Source organism: Pristis pectinata, chromosome 13 (genome assembly GCF_009764475.1).
Source record: "Pristis pectinata isolate sPriPec2 chromosome 13, sPriPec2.1.pri, whole genome shotgun sequence".
NCBI lineage: Eukaryota > Metazoa > Chordata > Chondrichthyes > Rhinopristiformes > Pristidae > Pristis > Pristis pectinata.
Genome location: NC_067417.1, coordinates 22,531,243 through 22,546,433, shown reverse-complemented (window position 1 = coordinate 22,546,433; position 15,191 = coordinate 22,531,243). Strand labels below are relative to the sequence as shown.

Genomic DNA, 15,191 nt, shown 5'->3' with positions numbered 1-15,191 from the left:
GCATAACCCTGAATTAAGCAGCCTCTTGATATATTAAAATAGAAAACCAGGTTTCAAGTTTCCTTGGTGACCAAGCTTGCTAGCATAGGATGGAGAGTTGGTGCCAGGACCCTGTGTATGCTGATACTGACCCTCATATATTCTACAGTGGAGTTCAGTGCTCCTGTCTGATCGGCCTACTACGACACAAAGACCCTTAATCCACAATCAAACGTAACAGTAAGAAACATGTGGACACTTAAAACAACCCCTATTTTGTTTGGTTCCCAGTTTTGGGCCACATTACTCCTCCTGAAACTGAACTAGACTGCCCCTGGAAAAAATCATGGCTAATCCTGACTTTTTACTCAGCAGCAAATTGAATTTTGCCCCCCAAATCAAGCTAAAGTTATTGTACTTCCATCTGGCAAAGATTCCAGGATTATAAAACTCCCTCAAACACCGTTGAGAAACAGGACAAAGGAACAGTTTTTCCCTCAGCAGATACCTAGACCAACATTACTTGCCATATCAAAACATCTGAATCCTCCTTCCAAGCCACCAGGCTTCAATCTCCAGTGAAAAGAATGACCCACCTCGAATAGTATCTGATCTGCTTTGTGATTATAGAGACTAATGCATTGCTTCATCAAATGCCTAAACATGATTGTGGAGACATCCATGGAAAATACTCTTCACCCCTACCCAATCCAGTCCTTCAACAGACTAATATCTGAAATTCGTGAAATTATGTCCAATGCATTAACATAGCTCAGTGGCTTAAATTGTCAACCTCAAACCATTGCTGTCCACCCTGCCTATTGAAGGATTACTTCCACATAACTTCCTGCTTTCATCATTTGTGCATTTATTCAACATTTTCCACTTAATTTTGCTACATCAACCCAATGATGAGTTGGAAGTTCTACTTACTAGATGGTTTTGCACAGAACATTTAAATTCTGTCCTCTCAATTCTATTTTCATCTTGTACACAAAAAAATTATTCCTCCATTTATTCTGGGAAGTGCAATGTGCAATTTACAATGTACAAAATGCTATGTACTATTACAAATCTTCAGACTTTTTATTGGTCACAATTGTTCCCTGTTACCATGGTTTAATATAATTGAGATATTTGGCGATGCCTGCTTTTAGTATTTTTAAAAATTAACACTAATGCTCAATGTCTAGGCCTTCCACCATTAGTAGTACTGTAGCAAGATGCGTGTGTTCACCCACGCATTTTTTTGCCGTATTTGAACTTGGGTATGTTCTTTAAATTCAAAATGACGTTGTTTATGTTTATGTTTCCATTTCCACCCCCCACCAGCTCATCCATATCATGTTTGCACCTGAGCTTGGTACAATTCTCCCCTACCCCACCCAAAAGTAACTTTACTATCAATGGACACACTTGGAATTGTAGCCTCTTGTCTCATCTTCAAATTTGCAGCCCAAATTAGGGAAAGCCTCCTGTTATCCAAACAGGTTTCCAAGTTATGCTCATGAGATTACCCCAGCCAGTCACGCAGCTGATAGACCCTGTTCATTTTACCAATTCCAGTTTCAGGTCTTGCAGGAGAATCTTTAAAAAGAAATCCTTACTACAGGGTAATCACCACCATCAGTAATGTTACTGAAGATGATTTGTATGATAACATCTCCCTATCCACTCTATGAAATCCTTTTAACATTTAAAAGGATTGAACAAACTTGAGTTGTTTTCTCTGGGGCGGCAGAGACTGAAGGGAGATCTGACAGAAGTTTATAAGATTATGTGAGGCAGACAGCCAGCATCTTTTTCCCAGAGTTGAAATGTCTAATACCAGAGGGCATGCATTTAAGGTGAGAAGGGGTAACTTCAAAGGAGATGTGCAGGGCAAGTTTTTTTTTTACACAGAGGATGGTGAGTGCCTGGAATGCACTGCTGGGGATGGCGGTGGAGGCAAATATGATAGGGGTGTTCAAGAGGCTCTTAGATAGGCACATGAATATGTAGGAAATGGAGGGATATTGACATTGTGTAGGCAGAAGGGATTAGTTGGGCATTTGATTACTAATTTAATTAGTTCAGCACAACATTGTGGGCCGAAGGGCCTGTTCCTGTGCTGTACTGTTCTATGTTCTAAAAAACTTAATTAGGTCACTCTTATACTGAAGTGAATGCAAGCCAAGTTTATACAACTTGCCTTAAAAATACCTCTTAAACTCGGGCACCTGGTGAATCTGTGATACATCCCCAAGGCCTAAACGTCTTTTTCAACTTTTTGGTCCCAAAACTTAACACGGTACCTCAGACAGATTTTAACCAAAGTTAAGAAAATATAGCTGATGCATAGCTTCTTCACTTTTGTGTAAATAAAAGCCAAGATGTCATTAATCTATTTGAATCTATCACCAATATTTACGGATATTGTACAGACATCAGTGAAAAATGCACATATATTAACATAGAGAATCTTATTTTATTATAATGTGAAAATTAATGCACAGTCCATTATTGCATTGACAAGGACACTTAAGATCCTCGGTAAGTAGTATATGAGAATGGATTCAGAAGAAGAGCAATATGGTACTTCTGACTTGTATCTGAAATGTTGAAGACAATCTAAGAAACATAATAAAAGAATTAGATGTATAATTCAGTCAGACAAAATTGTCTTTAGGCTATTTTAACTTTATGCAATAGTTGAAACTGAAAAATAATGGAAGGAATGTAAAATGGGTTAGCAATTTATACTTTACATCGCCACACAATGTTGAAATTGCCCCATATTATTTAAACTACCTTAAGCTGCATCCTGGTGTAAAATTAAAGATTTTTTGCAATATGAAATAGAAAGTGCTGAAAATACTTAGCAGGTCAGAGAGCATCTGTGGAGAGAGAAAAACAGAGTTAATGCTGAAATGTTAACTTTGTTTCTGTCTCCACAGAATGCTGTCTGACCTGCTGAATACTTCCAGCACATTTTTTTTACTAAATAAGATCTACCTTCAAAAACTGTTGTAAAATTATGAGAAATTTTACCTCTGGTAGATAGGTACACTGCAAATGGAAACATATATCTTCATTACAATTTATGATGATGTTCAGCTACATGTTAAACTAAAATCATGTCAGTGGCTGGTTCATTAATTTTTTGAAGAGACGAGCATAATAAATTTCACTTATCATCCTGAATTGTGTGATTTCTATTGATGTCTATAGAAAATTAAAGTTTTTAACATAATAAATTTTGCAGTTATTACCTCTATGTATGGGTAGAAACTGGTCATGTTTAATGATTGCCAATATTCATCTGTTGCAAATTTCATCTTGTATACTCCAGGAATAAAATTCTGTGATGTTAACAGACCTGAGCATCTGCCATCTGAATTCGTAACCCTACAGACATAGAAATGCAAAGAAATTCACATTTTAAAAAAGTGTTTTTAACCAATCATTTACTTTAAGTATTAACGCACTCACAGTAATTACATAATTCATCCTACCCTACTTTTTTTAGATTATATTGTGAAAAATACACTGCAACATTCACATTTTTTGTCAACAGTATTTGAACAAAGGAAGTAGTAGCGATGTGAAACTGATTCTCTAATTATGTTTCCTGCTACAAGATTTCTCTTGATAAAACTGTCAACTGCTTACATTTATGTTACAGTTATAAGAGTTAAAAAAATAAACTTCCACAAGAGTGTAATTTTTAAAATGGACGCTGAGCTAATGACACTGAGCCAGGTGGCTTAAAGATTGATTAAGAGGTGGATATTGAGAAAGGTCTTGAAAGGAGAGGGTTTGGATACATTAGGATAGCAATTGCAGAGCATAGGACTGCCAACAGAGTTATACAGTACGGAAACAAGCCCTTCACCCCAACCCGTCCATGCTAACTCAATAGTAAGCAACTAGAATTTTACTGCATAAAAACCAAGGGTCACACTTGGGAGGGTCACAGGTGGTGTGTGAGGGAGAAGAATGGTAGGGTTAAAGAAGGTTGGCATAATTAGAAAAGAGGAAATGAAGGGATATAAACATGATCAAAATTTTAATTTTAAGTTTTTGGGAATCTAGAACACAAATTGGTCAGTTGAAATGAGATAGAGTAGAGTTTGGATTTCCAGAGTTTACGAAGGACTAAACGTAGCCATGATCCTTAAAGTAGATGAGTCTGGAGGTGTCCATTGGGAGTCAAGACAGTAAACAGCTTAATTTAACATTAGTCTATGGTTGTAGAGGAAGGTGGATTTACCTCTGTTGATAAAACACAGAAGTGATACAATAATGGAAAAGGAAGACAATGGCTTCAGCCTTCAGCTCTGTCTAGTTGGCAGAAATTGCAGCTAAAGTGCATCAAATGCTGTATATTCCAGAATATGATCAAAAACATTATGCCAGTGTCTAGACATTGCTTACTGCAATCCTGAATTGATAGACAGAGCAGAAAGATAGGTTCGTACGCTGCCTAACCTGCAATGGTAGGATGATAAACTATTACCCCAGTATGATTAAGTTTCTTTAAAAATGGAACATCATTGTTGTTGGATGAACTCTTCAAACATATCATATTGCTAATTGTGAAGAGTTGAGAATACATTTATTTGAGTGGTTTTGATGACAGCCCCAATATCCCCAGCATATGGTTGCTAGCAAAGAGATTTTAGAAAATTCTCCTTGGTTAATATGGAATTGACCAGTTCACCCATACCTTCAGATCCCTCCTCCTGCATCCCATTTAAAAAAGTATCCTTTGTCCCAGATCATTTTTTCTAAAAGCTTTCCCACTACTGATGTTAAATTGATTAGCCTACAGTTACTGCAACAAGGGAATAACATTCGCCACTCTCCAGTCCAAAGAGCATTGAAAGATTATGGTCAGTATGTTCAGAACCCCCATAATTTCCTCACCAACCCTCTGAATCCTAGAATGCAGCCCATCTGGTGACTTACCTACCTAAGTTCAACTAACATTCTGATACCTCTATGCCATCAATTTTTCTCAACTATCTCACTTCAAATGTGTTTAGAAATGCTTTAGATTATTTAGATTAAATATTTATTTTTTTAAATTTTTATATAATCATTTAATTTTTATAATTATTAAATATTTAGATTTAAAAAAACACTTTAGAAATGCCACCTCCACAGGTGAAAACAGATGCAAAGTACAAATTTAGTGCCTTAACATTCCCCTCGGCATCTGTGTACACATTCCTACTTTTGTCTGCAACAGACCCCATTCTGCCATGGACTATCCTTTTACTATTTATATGCCTACAGCACACTTGTGGATTTCCATTTATGTTGACAGCTAATCTTTTTCGTACTCCACTTGCCCCTCTGATTCTTTTGTAATCAGTCTGGTTTTGGCTAGTATTTACAACCTAACGTCATAAGCAGTCATTTTTGCTTTTATCTTCCTCTGTATTTCTTTTGTCATCCAGGGAGCTCTAGATTTGTTTGTTCTTTCTTTGTTCTTCATGAGAATGTGCCGCAACTGTATCTGAACCACCTCTTCGTTAGAGCAGCCCATTGTTCTGTGACAGTTTTGCCTGTAACTTTTGGTTCCAATTTACATGGACTGGATTGACTGCCTTTCCATTGAAACTGACCTTCCTCCAATGAATTGTTTTTACTTTGAAATGCTCCTTTTCTATAGCTAACTTAAATATTAATATAAACATCATGATGGCTCCCTAAATGCTCCCTACCAAAATTTAGTACACCTGACCCACCTCAGTCCCTCACTCTCTTGTTAGATCAGAAACATCCTGCTGCTGCTTCAAGGACACATTGCTTAAGGAGGAAAGTGGCTTTGACACATTGATTGTATAATGAAAGTAGAGAAGTACAGGTTCCGATTGTCTTTACTGTGTATATATTATGAATAAAGTATATTTTTGGGGAAAAAAAATCAAACATCCTGTACTACAAAATATCCCAGACATTTCAGAAACTCCTCACCCTCTCTGCCTTAACTCTAATACCATCTCCATTTTAATTGGAATAATTAATGTCCCCATTATAAGCACCCTACAGTTTTTGCACTTCCCTGTAATCTTCCACACATTTGCTCCTCTATTCTCTCCCAGCTGTTGAAGACCTACAGAATGCATTCAGCAATGTAATGTTCCCTCATCTGTTTCTTAGCTTTATCCAAGAAGATAGCTTTTGACTTCTCTGTGCCATCTTCTAAATTTTAAATTTTATTTACAGCGTGGTAACAGGCCCTTCTGGCCCAATGCGTCCGTGCCGCCCATTTTAAACCCAAATTGACCTACTCGTACGTCTTTTAGAATGTGGGAGGAAACCGGAGCACCCAGAGGAAACCCACACAGACACGGGAGAACGTACAAACTCCTTACAGATAGCGATGGGAATCGAACCCCGATTGCTGGCGCTGTAATAGCGTCGTGCTAACCGCTACGCTACAATGCCGCCCCCTCTAGTGTGTTCCAATATCCTCTTATCAACTCTGCCAAAATCCTTACACTGAACTGAGCTAGCGTGAACTGTCTTCCCCATTTCTTTCTGCTTTATTGCCTTTAATTTTATTATTTCCCTGACACTGGCATCTGAAATGTTTGCATACTCTGCTCCTCCCCAATGCACTCTGGCTGTCATTGCCCTGAATTATTGTCTTTTCCTTCTGGTTATCTACTCGCCTGAACCCCTGCCTTCTGCTTCCAATGTTTTGTTTTCCTTTCTTGGTTTCTACTCTAGGGTTTTCATCCCACTGCCAAACTAGTTTAAACCCTTCTAGCAAACTCACTCTTTCCCATTGAGGTGCTCTCTCATGTGAAATCTGCAGAATCGCATATTTTGGAGAGCAAGGGAATTATCCCTGGTGCCCAGAGGCCAATATTTACTCCTTCGTAAATATTATTAAAATTTTCCTTCCTTCTAATTAACTGCAGCGCTCCCTACAACAATGACCACCTTTCAAAAATACTTCATTAGCTGGAAGTGATAAGGATGTGAAAGACGCTTTAGAAATGCAAATCTACACAATGTTCAGGCAGCATATGGAAAGTTAATATCCCTGATGCCCATTCTCATGTTTATACTAACTGGTCCCTTCATTAGCTGACTGATTATGTTGTCACCACTTGATTTAGTGGCATAGATGCTGATGTCTCCAACTTAAATTAGAACAACACTGATTTAAATATTTCTCTTTCAATGTACCGATAGCATTGATTGCCTTTTTTCCACAAACCCATTTGGATTTACGTAAAATGCTAACTCAGACCAGAACTCTTCCTTTGAGACACAAGAGAAAGGGTCTCAACCGGAAACATCAACTGACCATTTCTCTCCATAAATGCTGCCAAACCTACTGAGTTCCTCCAGCATTTTGTGTGTTGCTCCAGAACCTGCATCACTTTGATCACTTTGCACTAAAATTGACTTAGTTTTTTTTGCTCTAAATGTGTTCTTTCTTGTAAAAATTGTGTATATGTGTTCAATTTATGTGTTTGTTGTGAATGCTGCTTATATGATGCCATGTGCCTGTGATGCTGCTGCAAGTAAGTTTTTCATTGCACCCGTGGATACATGTACTTATGCATATTGACAATCTCGACTACGGAATTGTGACTGATAGAGGTCTCGGGCTGGATACACATCACACTAGAAATTAAGATGAAAGCAAACCTGATGAAGACATATAAAATAACTCATTTTGCTATGGTGGGCTTCTCCACATGAATCGTTCACTGTGATACAACGTACCCTCTCGCCATCTCCCTCCATTCCTCGTTCTCCAACCTGGAAACACTGATCGCCAGGTGAGCAGCGGGGACCCCTCGGGCCGTGTTGAGGACGTGAGTAGTTACCGGGCTCTGGGACATGCTGCACTGTCGGGAAGAATTGCTGAAAAGTTCACCAAAGCTATTTCATTAAATAAATTGATTTTTATACCGAGAAAACTGTTAACACGGGACCATCCAAAATGTTGGGAGACACCCGCGTGAAGATGCAACTCACACAATCCCCTCAGACCTTCAGCTGGTGAGGTGGGACAAACCGCTAGGTGTTTTTATTAAACTTTTCAGAAATGTCTTCTTGCCTTATTGAGGATTCCACATTAAACGAGAGCACTGGCTGGTGGGACAGTTTGTGTGTGGCTGGGTGCTGTGCCTGTTCCGAGCTGTCCGGTAGGAATCAGGCGCGAATGTGGGCAGCGCTGCTCCGGACTGGTGTCGATGATTCCCACCCTACTGTCGCGCCTTTCTCGGGAGCAGCCACTCCACGCCGATTTGTATAAAAGTAGTGCCACAGCAAGTAACAGGGCTTGAGTTTTCCTTCTCTCAACCCAATATTACTTTCTGCCGCAGATTTGTTGCATAGAGGAATAAAGATCTTCTTGGGATCATGGCCGTGGCTGACCAGTCCCGAGTGTTATTGGGTCCGGAGTCCCAAGATTTTAACCCAGTATCCGCAAAGAATGGTTGAGAACGAGGGTGGCGTGTGACTTAGGAGGGAGCTGAGTTGTTCGTGTTCACATTATTTTAAACATAGAACACCACAGCACAGAACAGGCCCTTCGGCCCACAATGTTGTGCCGACATAGCTAACCCCTCCTACCCACAGAATGCCCGTACCCCTCTTTAGTCCTGTCGTTGCCCTTTAAATTAGTGGCTGAAGTCCACCCCCCCCCCCCCAACCACTCCCCAACTCATCAGAGACTAAACTAGCAATCAGCAGTGTGTTGGAGCAGGTTACAGTGCTCCTGTAACTGTCCTCCAGATGTTACAGTATCTTCATTCATTTCAGAAATATTATTTCGGTTCAAAGTGTCACAAACCAGCAACAAAAGAAACACACTGAGCATGATTCAGTGTTAAAAACTATTTTATTAATCACTACTGATGATAATACGTAAAATAAAAGTAAAAATGTTAGTATGTTAGAATTCAAAAATGTTAAACCTCGAACGTTAACCCCAAAACTAAACTCTTTGTGTGTGTGTGTGACAAAGTCCAAAACTCCCAGGTCCGGAATGGTTCTTAAAGTTCAGTTCCGCAAGCCATAAGGTGAAACATGAGCAAGGGCTTCTTCAACAACCACCGTTGTCTGAAGATAAGATGTAGATGTAGAAAACATAGAGAGAGTAAATACGAAATCCAAATGTTCCACGATGGAACCCAAACGACACTTCAGCGTTTACTCGGTAGTGACTTCCTCACCCCGAAAAGCATCCGAACCGTGGTCGTCCACACACAAATACCTGTTTCCTTCTACAGGTCAGCAACAAAGTGAACTCCACCGGATTACTTCCAACTTCCATACATGGATTTCAGTGGCAAACACAGTTATTGTTTCTCATCCATCGATAGAGAAAACAAGCAGGCTGGTGTCTCTCTCCCTTCTCTCTCTCTTTCTTTCTTCTGACTTCTTCAACAATGTCATTACGTCCTTTATCTTCTATTGACGTAAGCACGCCCCACACACGCATACACACACACTCTCTATCTTAAAGGGACTTTCCCTGAGTCCGTAACACAAAGGAACTGCGCAGGGCAAGTTTTTTTTTACAGAGAGTGGTGGGTGCCTGGAATGTGCTGCCTGGTGTGATAGCGGAGGTAGATGCGATATAGGTGTTTAAGAGGCTTTTAGATTGGCACATGAATGTGCAGAGAATGCAGGGATGTAGACATGTGTAGGCAGAAGGGATTAATTTAGTTAAGCGTTTAATTACTAGTTTAATTAGTTTGGCACAACATCGTTCCTGTGCTATACTGTTCTATGTCTATTTGCTACTGGAATTGAGGGAGTTGGTTGCGCAGTCTTGAGCAGTGCTGTGAGCCTGTTTCAAGAATTATGTTACTTCTGAGACGATCTGAATTTGATGCAGCCTTCCTCTTGCTGTCTTTTCAATCCATCTTTTACCCATCATTTTCCTTCAAAAGCAAATCTTAGTCCTGGGTAACAGAGAAAGATGGTACTTGACAAAAATTTGTTCAAAGAGGTAACTGATGCACCAATGAAGAAAAGGCAGTGGATGTACATTGGGTACATGGATCAAGTACATAGGGTACAGGATAGGTATGTCCCGATTAGAAGGAAGGATACGAATGGCAAAATAAGGGAACCTTGGATGTCCACAGAAGTGATGAACTTAGTCAAGAAGAAAAAGGATAAGTATGTAGAGTTTCGGAAGTTAGGATCAGATAGAGCATGTGAGGACTATAGAGAAGCTAGAAATGTACTCAAGAAAGGAATTAGGAAAGCCAGGAGGGGCCATGAAAGTCCTTAGCAAGTAGGATTAAGGAGAGTCCAAAGGCATTCTATACCTACATAAGGAATAAGAGGATAACGAGGGAAAGGGTAGGACCACAAGGATAAAAAAGGTAATCTATGTTTGGATTCAGATGATGTGGGTGAGGTTCTGAATGAATATTTCTCTTCAGTATTTACCCAGGAAAGGGACGTGCAGGATGCAGAAATTGGAATTGAGGGTATAAACATGTTGGGGCATTTTGAGGTCAAGGAGGAGGTAGTGCTAGGTCTCCTAAACAGTATTAAGGTGGATGTCCCCAGGGCCTGATGGGATATACCCCAGGTTACTGAGAAAGGTGAGAGAGGAAATTGGCGGGGCCTTGTCCGGTATCTTTGTGCCCTCTTTGACCACAGGTGAGGTCCTGGAGGACTGGCGAGTGGCTAATATTGTTCCTCTATTTAAGAAAGGAATGATGGAAAATCCAGGGAACTATAGACTGGTGAGTCTCACGTCAGTTGTAGGGACATTGCTGGAAAAAATTCTTTGAGATAGAATATACAAGCATATGGAATCCAATGGCTTGATTAAGGAAAGCCAGCATGGCTTTGTGTGGGGCAAGTCGTGTCTTACTAACCTGGTTGAGTTTTTTGACAAGATGACGAGAGAGAATGATGAAGGTAGAGCTGTGGATGTCATCTATATGGACTTCAGTAAGGCATTTGACAAGGTCTCACATAATCGGTTAATCAAGAAAGTTTGAATGCATGGGGTCAGTGGAGAATTGGCTGTGTGGATCCAGAACTGGCTTGCCCGTAGAAGACAGAGGGTAGTGGTTGAAGGGACATTCAGGCTGGAGGCCTGTGAGTAGTGATGTTCCACAGGAATCTGTACTGGGACCTCTGCTGTTTGTGATGTACATAAATGACCTGGATGAGTATGTTGATGGATAGGTTAGTAAGTTTGCAGACGATACCAAGATTGGTGGAGTTGTGAATAGTGTAGAAGACTGGTGATGGATACAATGTGCCATAGATCAGTTACGGATGTGGGCAGAGAAATGGCAGATGGAGTTTAACCTGGATAAATTTGAGGTGTTGCACCTTGGTGGGACTAATGTCAAGAGGCAGTACATTCTAAAGGGCAAGACCCTTAACAGTGTTGAAGAGTAGACAGACCTTGGGGTGCAAGTCCATAGCTCATTGTAAGTGGCTACACAGGTAGATAGGGTGGTTAAGAAGGCTTATGGAATGCTTGCTTTCATTAATTGAGTATAGGAGTCAAGAAGTTATGATGCATCTCTATAGAACTCTGGTTAGGCCACATTTAGAGTATTGCATGCAATTCTGGTCACCTCACTACAGGAAGGATGTCGAGGCTTTAGAGAGGGTACAGAGGAGGTTTACTAGGATGCTGCCTGGATTAGAGGGCATGTGCCATCAGGAGAGGCTGGACAAACTTGGGCTCTTTTCTCTGCAGCGGTGGAGGCTGAGAGGTGATCTGTTGGAAGAGTATAAAAGTATGAGGGGCATAGATAGGGTGGACAAGCAATATCTTTTTCCCATTATTGAGCGATCCAATACCAGAGGGCATGCATTTAAGGTGCGAGGGGGTAGGATCAGAACAGACATCAGGGGTACATTTTATGCTCAGAGAGTGGTGGATGCCTGGAATGTGTTGCCTGATAGGGTGGTGGAGGCAAATTCATTGGGGGCTTTCAGGAGGAGCTTGGATGGGCACATGAATGAGAGGAAAATGGAGGGATATGGACATTCTGTAGGTAGGAGGGATTAGCTATGTCGGCACAACATTGTGGGCCGAAGGGCCTGTTCTGTGCTGTACTGTTCTATGTACAGACTGTCATGTTTCAATTCATGATATCACAAGGAAGTCTACTGGAGATGATTAAGGGATATGGATAAGCTGGACGGTCATAGTCTTTTCCCCAGGGTTGGGGAGTCCAAAACTCGAGGGCACAGATACAAGATAAGAGGGGAGAGATTTAAAATAGACCTGAGAGGTAACTTCTTTACACAGAGGGTACTGAGTACCTGGAATGAGCTGCCAGAGGAAGTGGTTGAGGTGGGTACAATTGCAACATTTAAGAGACATTTGGATGGGTACATGGGGGGGGGGGGGGGGGGTGGGAGGGGCTTGGAGGGTTATGGGCAGAACGTGGCCAACTGGGACTAGCAGGGAGGATGTTGTGGTTGGCATGAACCAGTTGGGCCGAAGGACCTGTTTCCGTGCTGTATTACTCTATGATTTTATGATATAGGTTAAGTGAATGAGCAAGAAAATGCTTGCAAGTCCTGTCCAGGTTATGGCAGGGCTCTGTCCCTGTGAACTGCTCGTAACCTGAATAGTTTGCAAGTGGGAAATGTGGTCGCAAACTGAGGTCCCACCTGGCAGGAGATGCCTGCAGCTCTGCAGCAGCTGGAGATCTATCTCACCTGTCTCCCAAATGCTTATTTGGTATGTATGGGCTGTACATAAGTTAGGCATTCGCAAGCTGGGGAGGGCCTGTACTTTCTTATTACAGCACAGGAGGAGGCCATTTGGCCCATCTGGTTCATGCTAGTACCCAGTAGACCAATCCCATTGGTTCCATTCCTATTCCCTTGTAGCCCCACAACTTGATCTTTCTCAAATACCCATCAATTCCTTTTTGGTTCCTTTGTCACTTACCAACCCCAAAGGGTTACAATAGTCAATTAATTTACAAGCACATCTTTGAGATGTGGGAGGAAACCAGAGCACCTTGTGGAAATCCATACTATAATAATGAGAATGTTCAGCTTCACACAGGCAGCTTCCTAGGTCATGATTCAACCCAGGTCCTTAGAGCTCAGAGACAACAGCACTACCTGCTGCAACACAAATGACAGATGAAATATGCCATGGGAAAAATGTGTCTCCATCCACTATAGTTAAAAATGGAAAGGGTAGTATTTTTCAAATGGTGAGAGACTGAAAGGAGTTGGAGTTCAGAGAGACCAGGGGGCCTTTATGCACATATCACAATTAAGGAGGTGAATGCTATGGAGCAAAGGATAGAGACATCTTGCTCCATTTACGTAGAGCCCTGGTGAGACTGCACATAGAATATTTTGTGGGAGTTTGGTCCATATTTGTGACAGTAGAAATGTAGTGAAAATCACCACTTTGACATTGGATGTTGGGTTTGTTATATGAGAAGATATTGAGCAGACCAGGGCTGCACTATCTTGAGTCTGGCAGAATGAGAGATGATCTCATTGAAAAGTACAAAATACTTATGGGACAGGATAGATGCAGGTTTGATCTTTCCCATGGATGGGCATCTAGAACCAAGGTCACAGCCTCAAAATAAAGGGTTACTGTTCAAGGCATCCATTTCTTCACTGAGGTGGTAGCAAATCTTTAGGATTACTCACCCAAGAGAATTGTGGAGACTCCAAGGCTGGGATCCATATTGGGAATTGAGGAATATTGGGTTAGTGCTGGAAAGTGGTGCTGAAGTAAAAGATCGGCCATAATCTTATTGAATGCTGAAGCAAACACAGGGTCAAATGGCCTGCTTCTGAATCTGTTTCTTATGTTCTTCAATTCTCTGTATGTCTAACAACAGTGGTCAAATTTGAAGAGGATTCTAAAATCAGAACCACAGTAAATATTCTGAGGATCAAAGAAGCTACAAGGGGCTATTGATAGGATGCTGGAATGAGAACAAAATAGGCAGCTGTGTTGTAAACAATGTGGTTTCATCAATGATAGAAATTATTGTTTGAGTGTCGAAAACTTTGGTGAAGTGAAAGAGCAGAGGGATTTATGAAATAAGAGAAAATGTTGGAAACATTTAGCTGGTCAGGCAGCACTAATGTAAAGAGAAACAGAGTTAACGTTCCAGGTTGAGACCCTTGATTGGAACTGGGAGAAAGAGGAAACAAGCTAATTTTAAGTTGCAGAGAAGATGGGGGAGGGATAGGACAAAGGGAATATCTCTAATAGGATGAGACCAGGATTGGTGTGATGATACGCTATCGATGAACCCGTCTGGTCGATAGGTTAATGAAGCTAATTAGAGAGTGAGTGAGAGGGAGAGAAAACAAAGGGTCATGTAAAAGCTGTCAGAACTGTAGGAAATGCCGAGCAGATCAGATCTATACTATTAACTCTGTTTTTCTCTCTCCATTTATGGGTTCACAAGGTGGCACCTCAGCTGAGGATGTTGTGCCTCGTGCTCACCCTCTCCCTCTCACCTTCTCCCCCTACACTCTGCCACTGTAGCTCCACTAACCTCCTGTGGTCCTGTGAGTTAGATAAAGCTCTAAGTCATGGCTGCCCCAAAAGTGGAACAGTCTCCAAGAGGTTAGTAAGGTTCAGGTGGCAGATTTTGGGGCTCTGCCCCGGACCGTCTTGATGGCCTTTTGACAGCTTGAGGAAATTCAAACCCTGACAAGTGGTGAAACCTTTCCTAAGATTCAGTTGCAAAGCTACCATTACAAACCTGACTTGTATTTTTGTAAATCTAACCATCTTACCTTTCTTGTAACAAGATGATGTTGAATATGCTGAAGTCGCGTTGCAGTCATTTAATTGAACGTCTCTCCTAGAAGTGACTGATTATGAGCAGTTGACACCCTAAGTTTCTGGAAAGAATAATTGAAGTGACTCTGAATTTTAGTCTTATGATGTCTCTGTTCAAATTCAAAGTGTTTGCCTCTTTCACAATGACAGCTTCTGTCAATACTCGTGACCTTGTGCCCTCTGAATCTGTTAATATTGGTGAGCTCTGTAGCATTTGCAGTGAAAAGATAAATCTAGTTAATATTTTGTATTAGTGAAGTTCAGTGTGGAGAGGTCAGTAACATGTGGTCAGATTTTGGATGTGGAAGCCCCAGGACGTTGGCCAGCTGAAGGTTGCTTGCTTAACTCTTCCATACCGACAGGGACACTATTTTGTGTTTAGGTCAGTAAGAGATATATTAATGAATAGCAGGTTTTCTGT

At 41.0% G+C, this 15,191-nt stretch overlaps 1 protein-coding gene across 1 annotated transcript; it reads right to left on the bottom strand.

Annotated features, from left to right (window-relative positions):
* Nucleotides 1–2,347: 2,347 nt before the first annotated feature.
* uraha (urate (5-hydroxyiso-) hydrolase a) lies at nucleotides 2,348–14,882 on the bottom strand. The gene is made up of 4 exons (XM_052028610.1): nucleotides 14,725–14,882; nucleotides 7,714–7,838; nucleotides 3,231–3,366; nucleotides 2,348–2,589 (listed from the first exon to the last, which is right to left on the bottom strand). The coding sequence occupies exons 1-4, from the start codon at nucleotides 14,773–14,775 to the stop codon at nucleotides 2,500–2,502; spliced, it is 402 nt and encodes a 133-aa protein (XP_051884570.1). The 5' UTR covers nucleotides 14,776–14,882; the 3' UTR covers nucleotides 2,348–2,499.
* Nucleotides 14,883–15,191: the final 309 nt, after the last annotated feature.